We start from the raw sequence: 15,290 nt of genomic DNA, 5'->3' as shown, positions 1-15,290 counted from the left end.
TATTATATTTGTTTTACATACTGTCACCAGTCAGTGTCCCCGATCACCGTCACACCAGTTATATAATCATGCTGTACTGGACTGATGACAATATGTAAAAAAAATTTGTTTTTTTTCTTTAATTTTTACATTTTCCCAAAAATTGTAAAACAAATTACAACCTCCAAAAAACTCACCATGTCTCTTACTAAATGGGTAATTTTGGGGGTATTTACACTATGCTGACATTTTTGGGTCTCAAGAAATGAGATTGGCCGTCAGTACATTGATTGATCGCTTGTCAGATATATACACCATGGTTTGTGGACTCTATAACTTTCCTACAGACTAAATAATATACACTAATTTGGGGTATTTTTACCAAAGAAATGTAGCAGAATACATTTCGACCTAAATTTATGAAGAAATGTTATTTGCAAAATTTTATAACAAAAACGAAGAAAAAGTAGTTTTTTAAAAAAAAAAATTCGTTTTTTTTATTTAGCAAAAAATGAAACACTCAGTGGTTATTATTATACAGGATTTATATGGCGTCAACAGTTTGCTCACCGCTTTGCAATATAAAGGGAGACAATACAGCAACAATACAGTTTAATACAAGAGGGTCAGGAGCAGGGGCGGACTGACAACTCATGGGGCCCCCGGGCAATAGGGGATCATGGGGCCCCTGTATCCTTGCCCAAGCTAAAAAAAAGCCTATAAAAAAGGTACCGGGGGCGTCTCATGGGGCCCCCTACTGGCCCTGGGCCCTCGGGCGGTGCCTGAGTTTCCAAATGGTCAGTCCGCCCCTGGTCAGGAGGGCCCTGCTCCTTGGAGCTTACAATCTAGGAGTGATTACTACTAAAAGAAAGCTTTATCTGTGTGAAAAAAATGATAACTTTTTTTATGAGTACAGTGTTGCATGACCGTGCAATTGTCATTCAAAATGTGCCAACACTGAAAGCGGAAAATTGGCCTGGGAAGGAAGGGGGTAAAGGTGTACGGTATTGAAGTGGTTAATTTTCTATACCGTTCGCCTGGATCAATTATGGAAGAAGGGAGACAGAACAGAGGCTGCAGGCAGACAGCGCCGCATTTCCGCACCTAATCACTAGATGGCGCAATGGATCCTTCAGGAAACCAAGGAGGGATCCTGTTGGCCACTTCCGTGCAGTGTACGAAGGGGGGGGGGGAGCCATCTTACTAAGCCCATCTCGTAGCCATCTTAGCACACCCAACTCCCGGCAACTGATTGGTGGAATTCGAAGCGTGAGAAAGACGTGGACTAGGCGGGAAAAACAAAAATGGCGTACAGGAGGTTGCCGTGACCAGGAAACGAGGAACGGGTTTTATTTTTTAGGCTGCTCTGTAATATTGTATGTAAGCGGACCAGAGGTTGACAGAGGTGAGATTAGTAGGCTGGTCGGGCGGTGTGTAGAGGAGATACGATGGCAATGAATGGCGGTTTGTTCTCCGTCCACTGGTGCTATGAGGAGATATTACCCGGCTGGTTTAGCTGTATTGGTTTGCAGTGGGCTCGTTAGATTAGTATTGGTGGCCGAGCACTCGCCTTCTGGGATGAGGTAACAGTGATGGTGGCCATTCAGGGTTGCCACCTCATCCCTTTACAACCGAACACATTAACCCCTTGCCCTCCAGAGGATCTAACCCCCCCCCTTCCTGTTCAGGCCATTTTATGCTTTACGGCACTACGTTACTTTAACTGACAATTGCGCGGTCATGCAACGCTGCATCCAAATAAAATTTACGTCCTTTTTTCCCCACGAATTTAGCTTTTTTTCGGTGGTATTTGATTGCCTGTGCGGTTTTTATTTTTTGCGCTTTAAAAATGACAGTTTTGAGAAACACTATTTTTGACATTTTGCTATTAAACATGTCCATTAAAAAAATTGAAAAAAAATAAAATTTCGTCATAAATTTAGGCCAAAATGTATTCTGCAATGTGTCTTTGCTAAAAAAAAAAAAAAAAATCCCAATACATGTAAATTAATTCGTTTACGTGAAAGTTATAGTATTTACAAATGGCGGTGTATATACTGGGATTTGTTTTTTTTTTTTACTAGTAATGGTGGCGATCAGCAACTTATAGCGGGACTGCGACAGACATTCTGACATTGGGGGGGAACTGACTTGGTGTTACTGACATCCCCAGCGACACCAATACAGTGATCAGTGCTAAAAAAAAAACAGACACTGTACTAATGCCACTGGGCAGGAAGGGGTTAACCTGAGGGGCGATCAAAGGGTCAACTGTGTGCAGGGAGTGTTTTACTAGGGGGTTGTGTCTGTGTGCTTCACTGTAATCACACCGCTTTGGATGGCTGTGCGCAACCATCCAGAGCAGTGTGCCCGAGCTGGCAGGGAGAACTGTTAGTAAACAAAGCAGTCCTCCTCCCTATCGGAGATGCTTGGTAATCACCGGCCGGGACCCGGTGATTGACAGCTGCGGCTGCAAATGGCGGCGCAAGTAGGGCGCTCGCACATGCCTCTTACCTGGAAATGCGAAATCACGTATATATACACGTGATTTTGCGCAACTCTGCCGCTCTGTAGCAGTATGTCTGCTATAGGGGTGCAGGAAAGCGGTTAATTACACAGGTTCTGAGGCTAGTTTATTGCAAATAAGGTACCAAGTGAATCTGAGCTGGGTTCACATCTATGCAGTTTGCGTTTCTGCAGTGGTTTACATTTTTTTTTTTTTTTTTCTTGTTGCTAGGCAGATTTAAAACTCCGCAAAACACACTGCATGCTTTTTCTTGCAATCCATAGAACCAAAAACGCAACACTTTTGCATTTGGAAAAAAGTCCCTGACCTTTCAAAAAAAAAAACGCACTGGGTGGAAACGCAGAGATGTAAACGTGTCCCATAGGAAATCCTGGTAAATGGACTGTAGTGCGTTTCTGCAAAATGCTGCAGGAAACCGCTTGGGTGTGAACCTAGGGTTAATCAGCCACAGAATCTGTGTAATCAATATGTGTTCGGATTTAAAGGGATGAGGTGGCAAACCTACGGCCATTGCTGACCTCCATTAGAAATATTAGATTTTTGGTCGTCTTGATCATTTTGCTTCAACGCTTTGAGGGCCGGCTCACACTATAGAAACGCAGTTCAGATGTGCTCTGTATGCGTTTCAGCATGTGCATTTTTGATGAGTTCCAGTGCGTTTTTAAGCATTTCAGTTCATCCCCCCCTTTTCTTCAATTTAAATAGGGACATGTGTTCCAGTTCATTTTTGGTGCACTCCGGTGTGTTTTTGATGTGTTTTACCGCGTTCCAGTACAGTTCTGTGCAGAAAAAATGCAGCCTGTTCTACTTATTTTTTTCTGCAACCAGAATGCACTGGAACTGCGAGCACTGATGTGAACTATGACATTGACAACCATATAACCTACTTCCTGTGCGTTTTGGATGCAGAAAGAAAGCTACTGAAACGCATGTAGTGGGAACTGGCCCTGGGTCACTAAGACCCCATTCACACCTGTGTAAAGTGCACTAGCCTAGGGCGGCTCATTCACTTGAACAGTCTGCCCTACGCGTAACAGTAGCTCCTGCACCTTTTTGTGTCTGTGAGCCTCGTGCATCTTTGTAATGCCTATATTGGTGTGACAAAATGCGTCTGATAGCCGCGTTTGGGGTGTTATTAGGAAATAATGACTCAGCAAGCGCAATACGTGTTTTCAGAAATACGCACAAAAATGTGTTTCTCTGCATGCATTCCCAGAACTTGGAGGTGTGAATGGGATCTAGAGGCTCGTTCTCACCAGGCGCACATTAATGTGTCTTATGCAAATCTGTGGGCAAAAATGCAACACATCCCACTTTTGTTCAGAGCGTCAGTGCAGTGTGGCGGTGTGAAGTAAACTAATGCTCCTTCCACACGAGCGCACTGTTTGGGTCCGCCTGTCAGGTTTTCATGCGGACCTCATGTGACCCTCCATTCTCCTCTATGGAGCAGGGGGTGTAAATGTCCTGATGCTTGTAAAAATGTGCTCTTCGTCTCTCTTCACAGCCTGTGGATATTGTCCTGAGCGGCTGTTTCCTGGTGCCTTATGGGTTGACGGCAGCTTCTGGTACAGTGAAGAGTTGCGCCACTCTCCTGCCCCATTGTGCCATTCAGACATCTTGTACCATTATTTCACAATGCAATGTTTTTGGGAACGTTTAATAGCAATATAGTGGGGAGAAAAGCTGACCTAAGGAAATGGGGTTTTTAGTAGTTTTTCAGACATGTTACCTTGGTTTCAGTATCTGTGTTTTCCCATTGCTTAACCTCCCTACCGGTCTGATTATGTCCATATTTCTGTGCTCAAAGTGGTACATTTTTGCATGGAAATGTATTTTTTTTATTGTAGGCCTGTAATTTTTAGGAATAACTCACTAAAATCTGTCCGAACAAGAGTCTAGTAAACATCCCGGGTATGATAAAATTTGAAACACAAAATCATAAATTATAATTTAATAAATAAGCATAAAAAATAATAATTTAATTCAATAATATAATCAAACCAAAAACACTGAAATTTGAAATATAGCGCCAAGTTCGCACATCACTTAGCAAAATCGCTAAATCGTTTTCAGTGTCTGATGACGAATTTCCCCACGAATCATTATCAGTAGTTCTAATTTACTATCACTGTTCTCTAGCCGGTCTAACTCCGCTTTTGACCTAAAGGGACGCTTTTTGGACACCATGGACGTTTCTCAGTTTCACAGCAGAAAGAACAGTAAAAATGCAGGCAGGGCACAGGACAAAGCACTAGGAGCAAAATGTATGTGAAATGGTTTGATACAGTAATGTTTTACTATGTTATTTTAGTGAATGTCACTTTTACAATTTTCAAATTTCCCGCTGTTCCGTCCCCCGTACGTCCTGACGTCGCAGGGAACGGAACCCAGAAGACAAATGCCGGCATCCGCCGGAGGACATTGCAGGGCACACTGCAGGAGGGGCATCGCGGGGAGTGCAGGACAAGGTAAGTGCAGAAGGGATCCCGGAGCAGCGCTGCAGAGTATTCCCGAGGTTAGCTCGGGGTTACCGCTTGTGGTGCTGAAACTTTACCCCGAGCTACACTCGGGAATACCGCCAGGGGGGTTAAAAAAGAAAGGTAGCTTTACCTCAGGGGTGTCCAAACTTTTGACTTTCCTGGGCCACATTGGAACAGGAGAAATTGTCTTGGGCTGCACATAAAATACACTAAACAGGATAGCTGATTAGCAGTACCTCCTGCACCTCTCAGCATGTGAGTGTGACTGATGGGCCCATTCACTATGACATGTCCCTGGGAGCCACACTTATTCACAGCTCTCAGAGCAGCCAGCAGTTCCCTGCAGTGATCGCTGATGTATGCAAACAAAGTGCGTCCAGCAGTGATTATGGCAGGTTATCACTAGCTGTGTAGAGAGCTGCGAATAGGTACAACTGCCAGAGAACTGTCATGAATGGGGCTCAGCAGTTGCACCCACCCGCTGAGAGCCGCAGGTGCAACTGCTATTACAATTCACATTGGCCCTAATCGCTGGTGAAAATGTAGCCTGTGTGTGGGGGAGCGCAATTGAAATCTGGGGGGCACAGTACATCCCTAGAGCTGGCCATGCAGCATTTACTTACCTAGCGCCCCTGCATTCCTTTCTGCTGGTGCTATTGCAAACATGGCAGCCCTCTCCTCCCTGCAGACATGATTTTGCCTGGCTTGTCAATGTTGGCTGCTGCAGCTGCTATGTTTGCTCCACATCTCCAGTGTCCCTACAGATGTGCATAGGCTGGGTTTGTCCTTCAACAAGCACAACCCCCAAAAATACCCTCTTCCAGAAGATGAAGATCCAGCTCAAAGGTTGCCATTTTGACAACATTTCAGAGATCCAGTGATTCGGCCAGCGATCCAAGTGTGTTTGGCAGGTGGTGAAGAGGCGATATGTTGCCTCCTCACCACCTGATTTAAACCCATGATTGCTGTGCAATGTAACTCGATTGCGACACGATTAGAGGTTTAAATCAGGTGTGAGGAGGCGACACTGTGTCTGGTGATCTTTGACTTCCATGTTGTTCAGGTAGATCTCCACCTCTTTAAGGTTGCCTACCCCTGGTGTAATGTATGATGCTGGAAAAAATTTGAGTCATATTGTGTTTGTGATTTATCAATATAATTATGCATTGGTCCTTTGTGTCATTTATAGTTATAAACAATGGAAGATGCGGAAACAAGATTCACTCACCTGCTGCAACCAATCAGGGATCTGACCAAAAACTGGGAGGTGGATGTAGCTGCTCAATTGGGGGAGTACTTGGAAGAGGTAGGTTGTTATGAGTGCTCATAGATGGTGTTGTCTGTCATTTTAACTACTTTCTACTATTTATTATTTTCACTATTGTTACATGGTTGACTTATTAATATGGAATTTCCATCTTATTAACAAAATAAAGCCCAACTCCAGAAGTATAAAAACAATTCACTCTGGCCCCTGCACTGCAAGGGTGAAATGCCCATGATGTCTAGGGATAGAGGAATAAGGAAAAATATTTACCTTTTTCCTCGCTCAAGCAGGGTCCCTTCAGTGCTGTGATTGGTCCCCCAAAACTGCCTCATTAAGCCAAGACTAGCTGTTGTCGGATTCACTCAAGCCTCTTCAACGTACAATACAAGGTCGATGCCCTTGTATTGTGCGTGATGAGGCCGAGGCGCCTGCCACAAACAGGAGCTTCAAGGAAAGGAGGTGACAGGTAAGTGATACCTTACCAATTCTTACGTAACCACCTAGACATAACAGATATTTAACCTGTGTAGTGTAGGGAAAAAGATAACTTTTGGATATTCCTGGAGTTAAGCTTTTGAATCCATCCTCCAGCACCAGTGTTTTTTTTGTTTTTTTTTTTGTTTTTTTTTGCTGCATTCATCTGCATCTTGCAAAGAGTCAACAGAACTCTTGACAGAAATGACAACTGTCAGCCATGTTTCCTAATACAGTAGTATAAATATTTCGCAATTTACTAATGTAGGATGGTGGCACTAACTAAACTGCAGACGTCCCCATGTATTTCTCTCCCCTTGAATAACTTTGAAAGTTAGTCTAGCTATGGTCAAAATGAAAAATTGTAATTTCTACTATTTCTTGCCTACTTCTGTTAATCTGAACAATCTTTGTATATGTACTCTGTGAAGTTCCCTACACATTTTCTTACTTGACACATATTCACTATGTCGTGTGAATAGGCACTGATGTGTCACAGAATTCACAGAGCCGGCCTTCTGATCTACAGAGGTGCTGAGAGGACGAGTTTTCAGTAGCACCTTCAGTACAAGAATTACTGCTTGCAAGCAGCAAGGTACCATAGGATATGTAGCTCTTTGGAACACAGAGCAGAACAAAAAAAAAAAGTTAGATTAACTAATTTTCTCATATACTTGAACTTGGGTCTATATAAGGTAGAAGAAATATGTAATGGCGCTTAGTGCAAGGACTTTGAGATTTTGATAGAGATAGTAGACTTCATGCCATGAGAAGATATAATAACAAATGGAATGCTTTTGTTCCACATCTGCATAGCGTGGTTATGAAGGCTTATCAAGCATAATCATAAGTGCAGCTTTAAGGGATGTAAAACCGATCAACAAGCTGTCGCCTACTCTAGGTTGTCTATATGTCTTTAGTACCTGTTTTTTTAAGACTTCATCTAAATGTACAAATTTTTTTTTCCTGTTTTATATAGTTAGATCAAATATGCATCTCATTTGATGGAGGTAAAACCACCATGAACTTTGCAGAAGCTGCTCTCCTGATTCAAGGATCAGCATGTATCTACAGTAAAAAGGCAAGTGTCACTTTTCTGACAAAAAAGTTACTTTAATAATGAGTAACTCATGTCCTTTTAACAAATTTCTACATAATATAATCTATTTGTAACTGAATAAAGCAGCTCTATATGTTTTCTAAATATATGCAAGTAATCCTGTTGTTAAGCTGAAGTGAACAAATGACCATTCCAGCCACAAACAACCAGGCTTGGTTTTTTTGTAAAGTGCCCCAATGAATTTGAAATATGGGATTATGTATCTGCTAGAAAGAGACCAATTCTGTCATTGTATCTTTGCTATGAAGTCAACTGCGTTTGTACATGTCTAACCTGATTGGCTATAAACTGTGACGAGCATCCTTGGAGCATAGGAAGGCAGACTACACAGGTACCATATGAATTCTAGCCACCCCTTCCCGCACATCACCTTGAATTTTATGGTTAGTGTGGAAATTTGAAGAACTAAATCTGCATGCAAGACTTAGGGGATGCCTGTATTATCCTGCCAGTAGTTGTATGTAGCTGGAACCACAGGCAACAGTATAGTCCTTTGCTTCAGTTACACATACTATATTGTTTAGCTGTTAATCTCCTGATACCATGGCCTGTTCTGCATACTCCTGCTGGGAAAGGAAAGGGCTGAATCTGGATCAGTCGCCTATAGCCCTGGGACCAAATACAGTGACCTCTCTGGCAGGGTGCTATACAGGTCAAGGGCAGTGGTCCTCTGAGGGGTAGTCAGGTCCCTGAATGCCCTATGAGGTGCGCCCGCCCTATGAGGCGTGCCCACCCTGAGGGGTAAAGATTGGGCCTCCATCTCTATGGCTAGAGAGATGTAAGTTCCTTTTATGTAGAACCTTTGTGGCAGTCCCCTAATGTGTTTGGGCAGCTAGTATAATGTGTGCACATTTGATTGGCAGAGCTTTTGCATTCCTGAGCAGCACTTGCACAGCAGCCTTTGGCAGCAATTACTGGTGCCTCTACAAATATTGAAGCACTTTTTTTTTTTTTTTGTAGGGAAACTTGCAACATAGATGTCTGGCCTTGGCAGACACTCCTCAGCAGGGTGCCTGTCCCTATTATTCTGGTGACAGACTATTAACTCTCAGCAAGCCATGGCACTGTGCAGGAAGAGGTGGGGGGGGGGGGGGAGGATGATGGGGTGGGCTCCCATATTCCAGGTAGGAAGTACCTGCTACATTGTTTGTCCTGCAATAGCTTCCCTAAGGGTTAACTTGGTTTTGAAATGCCCTATTTGGTTATTTCCACTGTTTCAGAGGCACAATCCTCCAGTTCCTTTGTGTTCAGGGTGAAATTATCTGCAGTCATTTCTGGTTTCCGAGACCAGTTCTCAGGGGTCCTTACTGGGTTGGAATGACTGGGATGAAACGTGGTCAGAACAAGCCTTGGGCTCTAAGCTGAAGCCTATGTCTCTTGCATAAGAAGAACTGGACCCTCAAGTCCAAAGGCATGGCATCTTCACAATAAAGGGGCACTCCCACTCAGTCCTCAGTCTTATCGCATCCGGAGGGCTGCTGGGGATGCAGGAATTCACTGTAGTAGTCAGTGCTACATACAGTCGAATGACTTGCCATATATATAATGAACATGACAATGCTCGCTCTTAACTTCTGCCATTTATAGAATGTTGTGTTTTTTTGTTTTTTGTTTTTTTTTCCTTCAATGACTGCAAAGTGTTCTTTGAATGGACAACATGGAGAAGAGTGATGGATAGACAGATTTAAAGTTTAATTGAAAACATTTAATTCCTGTAATCCTGCTTTAACTAGCTGTTAGGGCATGCAGCATGAATCTAAAAGTAAAAAAAAAATGAAGTTTCATGCTGTGGTCTTTCATATGTTTTTGAAACTTGTCCTGGGCTTCATCAGCAAGTTACTAAATGAGTTAAATTATTACTTGACCCAGGACCCTGCATTCAGTATATCTGGTCTCCCACAGTACACAGAACATGGAAATGCAATCACTTTAGTAACTATAAACTGCTAAATACCTTTTTTCATCAGCAGTTAGTGTAGTGTTGTAACTTCTATCAGTGTCCAGCAGAGCACTGGTTAAAGCATGTAGGAGGAGTTTTCATTCTCCCCTCTGAGTCTGCAGGACCCCTTACCCTCTGCCTGGACAGTGCTGATTGGTCCTATGCTGATCACTTGCACTTTCCCAGCAATACACACCAATCTGAGCATGTGCAGCTTGCCTCCAAGCCTCTGTTCTGTCAAGAGATATATTGGGGACAGTAGAAGAAGGGAAGCATCAGAGAAGAGTGGATAAAACATCCTTTTTACAATGCAGAGGATTAGCCCATTAGGTTCCACAGTGAGTATAACAAGCATGCTTTACTGCATATACAGACTGATTTTACTGTTGTGGGTTTAGTAACACTTTAAGTCTTCACTCAGTAAATTCACTGAAGATTTACTTTGGTTTCCTATAATGTGAAAAGGCAAATTTCTGTTTATTTTCTACATTTGACTGGGTATTCAAAGTGGACACGGCTACAATTTTTTGAGTGAAGACTCTCAACCCCTTTAGTAAGCCTGTAATTATGTGTTCCAGTATCTATACAGGCTTTATTTCAATGTGGCATGTAAGAATTTCTAGGCATGTAATAGCATGTAGCTGTAGGGACCCACCAGATCAGACAGTGGACTAGGAAACCTATGCTTTGACTCTTGCAATGGATGTTGTGAAAAATGTTTTGTGTGAAATCATTAGATCTATTTATCATCCATACACAGGTGGAATACCTTTATTCTTTGGTTTATCAAGCTTTGGATTTCATATCAAATAAAAAGTATGTATCTTTTTTTTTTTTTTTTTTTTCTTTGTCTAGTGTTTCATGTTGTTGGTGTGTGTGTGTGTGTGGATTTTATTTTTTCCTAAGTATAACAGAGGTTACACTTTAAGGTAGCCATACACAAGAAGTTCATTCCAAAGCTTTCCTTTCAGGAACATTCGTTCAATCTTCAAATTATTAATGGGATGAAATCATTGTATGTTTTCAATTGCAGTGATGAGAAAATCTGAAAGAGCAGGGTGACAAATTTTCTCACACCGTGAAAGTGTTTTTTGTTCAGGAAATTACATTAATTCCAAATTGAATGCTAAAAGTAAATTAAATTTCCAATGTCTTTTTGTCAAGTCGTTGAATGTACTGATAATTTTCATATGAAAATCTACTAGTATATGCCCAGCTTTAGTCCACCCTAATCTGATATAGGTTTGGGTCCTGTGTGGCTTCTTACAACTCTTGAACCCCAGTGCTGCGATATGACCTTTATAGTTCTGGATGCTGCAGTCAATATCCTTTAGGTGTTATCATTCTTCTCGTTGAAAGTTTCATGATATAAATTATAAATCCAACAGAATATAGGAGCTCCTCCTGGTAACTACCTCTGCACAAGGAACATCTTGCAGCCAGAGTCACCTAAAAAAAAAACTGTTAAGTTACATATTCCAGCATCAGCCAAACCTGAAAGATCAGGGCTCGTTCACACCTTTTGCATTGCGGTCAACTTGCATTAACCCTTGACGTTGACCATACGCAAAATGTGGCCTCTTGGCAGCTGGGCCTTGACGCCGAGCAGCCGCATATTTGTGTACCATTTGAAAACACATACGTGCTGCTCCCAGCACATATGTTGGTGTCTCATGGAAAGGTCCCGATCTCCCCTTTGCGATCGGAACCTTTTCGGATCATGTGACAGCGAATCATGGTGGTCACATGAACCTAAAGCCCCGCCTCCCAACGTCTGAAACCCCTTAAAGGTCCGGGAGGCGCCGTCGTGAAGAGGTTAAACTAGTTGATGCACTGCTGTGCTTTTCATTGTGCATGTTATCCTAGTGCACCTCCAATACGCACGCACACTGCAGCACAGTGTACAGTATCGTGTGTTGCACTGTTCTAAAAGGAAAAAAAAGGCACTTCTTTTTTTTTTTTTTTTTTTTATTTTATTTATTTATTTACTTTTTTAATTCCATGTGCTACTCTTATGATGCCTAATGCAGCACACGAAATTGCATATGGCGTATATAATTTGTTTTTCTAACATAAATTTGCACTCACTGGTAAGATTGGGTTTGCATTTTAAGTCTCCTGGCAGTTAAAGGATCTTGCCGTCCCTTCTGTTTTGTGTTAGTTTACTTTCTATAAAATGCAACAGACACAAGACACTGTTTTAGTAAAGACAGGGAGGTAGAATTTTGTAGGTGTCAGCTAGCAATCCAGATTGTCAGTTAACCTATATATGAAATGCTGGCTGTGGAGCGTTGAAACTAGACATCTGCCTTGTTGCCAGTTTTTTTTCTCTTTCATGTACCACCTCCAAATTTGAAACTTATTTCCAAGCAAAGAAATTGAAGAAAAGTAGATAAAATTAGATAAACTGTGATACGCAATGCTACTGTACATAAAATAGCAGAGCATAAAACACATTAAAATAAACCATTTGCAAAATATAAGTAACAAAATGTTAATAATGATGTTTGTATTAAATTATATCAGGCCTGTACAAACTTCACTCAGCTAGCAGCCTGCATTAAAAACCTATGGAACCAGCACTTCACAGCCTATCTGACATGGTGGCTCTGTTTGTCACTGCATGCAGCAGGTCATTTTATATGAGCACTACAAATAATACTATTAGAGATGAGCGAATTATTCAAAAATTCGATTCGGCTGATTCGCCGAATTTGAGGAAGAAATTCGATTCGATGCGAATTTATTCGCTGCGAATTTAACTTATAAAAAGGGTTTCTAGGCTTCAGAGAGCCTTTATATTAGTGCAGAACACTGTACCTTTAATTTAAATGCCCTTGGAGATGAGGAAGGAGAAGAAGGATAAGGAGAAGGATGAGAAGAAGGAGAAGGATGAGAAGAAGTAGAAGGATGAGAAGAAGGAGAAGGATGAGAAGAAGGAGAAGGATGAGAAGAAGGAGAAGGATGAGAAGAAGGAGAAGGATGAGGAGGAGAAGGATGAGAAGAAGAATTCCAAGCCGGCAAAAAGTGTATCTGCAGAGCTCTGCTATTTCTTAGCGGAGCTCTGCAGATACACTTAGCGGAGCTCTGCAGATACACTTAGCGGAGCTCTGCAGATACACTTAGCGGAGCTCTGCAGATACACTTAGCGGAGCTCTGCAGATACACTTAGCGGAGCTCTGCAGATACACTTAGCGGAGCTCTGCAGATACACTTAGCGGAGCTCTGCAGATACACTTAGCGGAGCTCTGCAGATACACTTTTTGCCGGCTTGGAATTCTTCTTATTTTCATCCTACTTCTTCTTCTTCTGCTTCTTCTTCATCCTCACCCTCAGAAGAAGAAGAAGAGGATGAAGAAGAAGAAGAAGTAGGATGAAAATAAGAAGAATTCCAAGCCGGCAAAAAGTGTATCTGCAGAGCTCCTCTATTTCTGACAGTTCTCTGACATTCACATTTACAGCGGTTGAAACATTGTATCTATTTGTTTCCATAAATGGAAACAAATAGATACAATGTTTCAACCGCTGTAAAATGTGAATGTCAGAGAACTGTCAGAAATAGCGGAGCTCTGCAGATACACTTAGCGGAGCTCTGCAGATACACTTTTTGCCGGCTTGGAATTCTTCTTATTTTCATCCTACTTCTTCTTCTTCTTCTTCATCCTCATCCTCAGAAGAAGAAGAATGAAAAGAAGAAGAATGAAAAGAAGAAGAATGAGAAGAATGAAAAGATTCTTCTTCTTTTCATTCTTCTTTTCATTCTTCTTCTTCTTTTCATTCTTCTTCTTCTTTTCATTCTTCTTCTTCTTTTCATTCTTCTTCTTTTCATTCTTCTTCTTTTCATTCTTCTTCTTTTCATTCTTCTTCTTTTCATTCTTTTCATTCTTCTCTTCATTCTTCTTCTTTTCATTCTTTTCATTCTTCTTTTCATTCTTCTCATTCTTCTTCTCATTCTTCTTCTCATTCTTCTTCTCATTCTTCTTCTCATGAAGAAGAGAAGAATGAAAAAAAGAAGAATGAAAAGAAGAAGAATGAAAAGAAGAATGAAAAGATTCTACTTCCTCTTTTCATTCTTCTTTTCATTCTTCTTCTTCTTCTTCTTCTTTTCATTCTTCTTCTTCTTCTTTTCATTCTTCTCATTCTTCTTTTCATTCTTCTTTTCATGAAGAAGAAAAGAAGAATGAAAAGAAGAAGAATGAAAAGAAGAAGTATTCCAGTACAGCAAAAAGTGTATCTGCAGAGAGCTCCGCTATTTCTGACAGTTCTCTGACAGTTCCTTCACATTTACAGCGGTTGAAACATTGTATCTGTTTCCGAATAAAAACATCTGTATCCTAAATGGAAACAAATAGATACAATGTTTCAACCGCTGTACATGTGAAGGAACTGTCAGAGAACTGTCAGAAATAGCGGAGCTCTCTGCAGGGACACTTTTGCCGGCTGATCGGGAAAAATCCGATTCGCGCACCCGAAGTATGGTAATATTCGGATTCGCCGCAAATCGAATTTTTCCTGAAATTCGAAACTAATTCCACTTCGCCTGGTTCGATTCGCTCATCTCTAAATACTATTCCTGTTCTGGTGGTAACTAAAAATATTGGATTTAGCCTATCATTCATTCCTGGTGACATTCGTGATAAGGACTATTAAAGTGAATCTCCCCAGTGGGGACTAGGCACTAAAAACTTGACAGTGATTCTAGCCCCTCACCAGTCTCAAATCTGGGGAAAAAAGCTTTACGTTAGTTATATTTTAAGGTGACCCTTGGAAAACTAAATGGCAGTTAACTGCAGTAGATAAGTTATTCTTCTCTATAGTGGTCCTTGTCTCCTAGTTTTGATCTGTCAGACTCTGCAGGATTCCACACTTCTTGCAGTGTCAGGTACCCATGCCCTTCCACTAAAATATTGTGATTCCATCATCTGACCACTAGTACATTACACAGAAATGACCTAGGGATCAAAAGATAAAACCACTGATCACAGAAGGGGCACATAGGCATCTGACATTCCTGAATGTGTTGAATGCTGACTATAGGAGACACGGGCCACCAAAGAGGTGAGGAAAATGGCTCTTCTGTTGAACTTTTTAGGTGACTAAGAGGGTCCGTTCGGGCCCTGATCACACCATACTGCACTGCAATGTACACCTTTTCCTGCATTGAGGTGCATTGTTCTTTTTTTAGCATACAAAAGAATATTATGAAAGGTGCAGCTGTGACAACAGAAAATTTAGATGACACGCATAAGAACAGGCTTGCAGAAATTGGGACATTAAGCTCAGACCCTGAGTGTGCAGTGAGAATGAGGCTCCTCACACTCAGACCTGGCCTCTCAAGCAGTCTTCTGGTTCACGTGGATAGTCCTTCCAGCCTCTGGATGCATCTTTACCTGTTTGCTGCTTCCAGCAGGCTCGATTTGATATGGCGACTCTTGTCTCCTTTCCTGATATCTCCTTGCTCTAGAAGGTGAAGAAACTCTTCTTCCTCAGATGCTTCTCTGGTC

At 41.7% G+C, this 15,290-nt stretch overlaps 1 protein-coding gene across 1 annotated transcript in view; it reads left to right on the top strand.

Moving 5' to 3' along the window:
* The first annotated feature begins 1,255 nt into the window (after positions 1-1,255).
* The window catches only part of NCAPH2 (non-SMC condensin II complex subunit H2), a 45,074-nt gene continuing 31,039 nt past the window's right edge, over positions 1,256-15,290 (top strand). Inside the window, exons 1-4 of the mRNA XM_089655333.1 lie at positions 1,256-1,384; positions 6,176-6,292; positions 7,707-7,808; positions 10,547-10,602. Coding sequence (XP_089511459.1) covers positions 6,185-6,292; positions 7,707-7,808; positions 10,547-10,602 — 266 coding nt within the window. The 5' untranslated portion in view covers positions 1,256-1,384; positions 6,176-6,184. The remainder of the gene's footprint in view (positions 1,385-6,175; positions 6,293-7,706; positions 7,809-10,546; positions 10,603-15,290) is intronic.

This window comes from Staurois parvus, unplaced genomic scaffold (assembly GCF_062004578.1).
Source record: "Staurois parvus isolate SC_StPar_1 unplaced genomic scaffold, SC_StPar_1.0 ptg000832l, whole genome shotgun sequence".
Classification (NCBI taxonomy): Eukaryota; Metazoa; Chordata; class Amphibia; order Anura; family Ranidae; genus Staurois; species Staurois parvus.
This window is presented reverse-complemented; position numbering and strand designations above follow the sequence as displayed.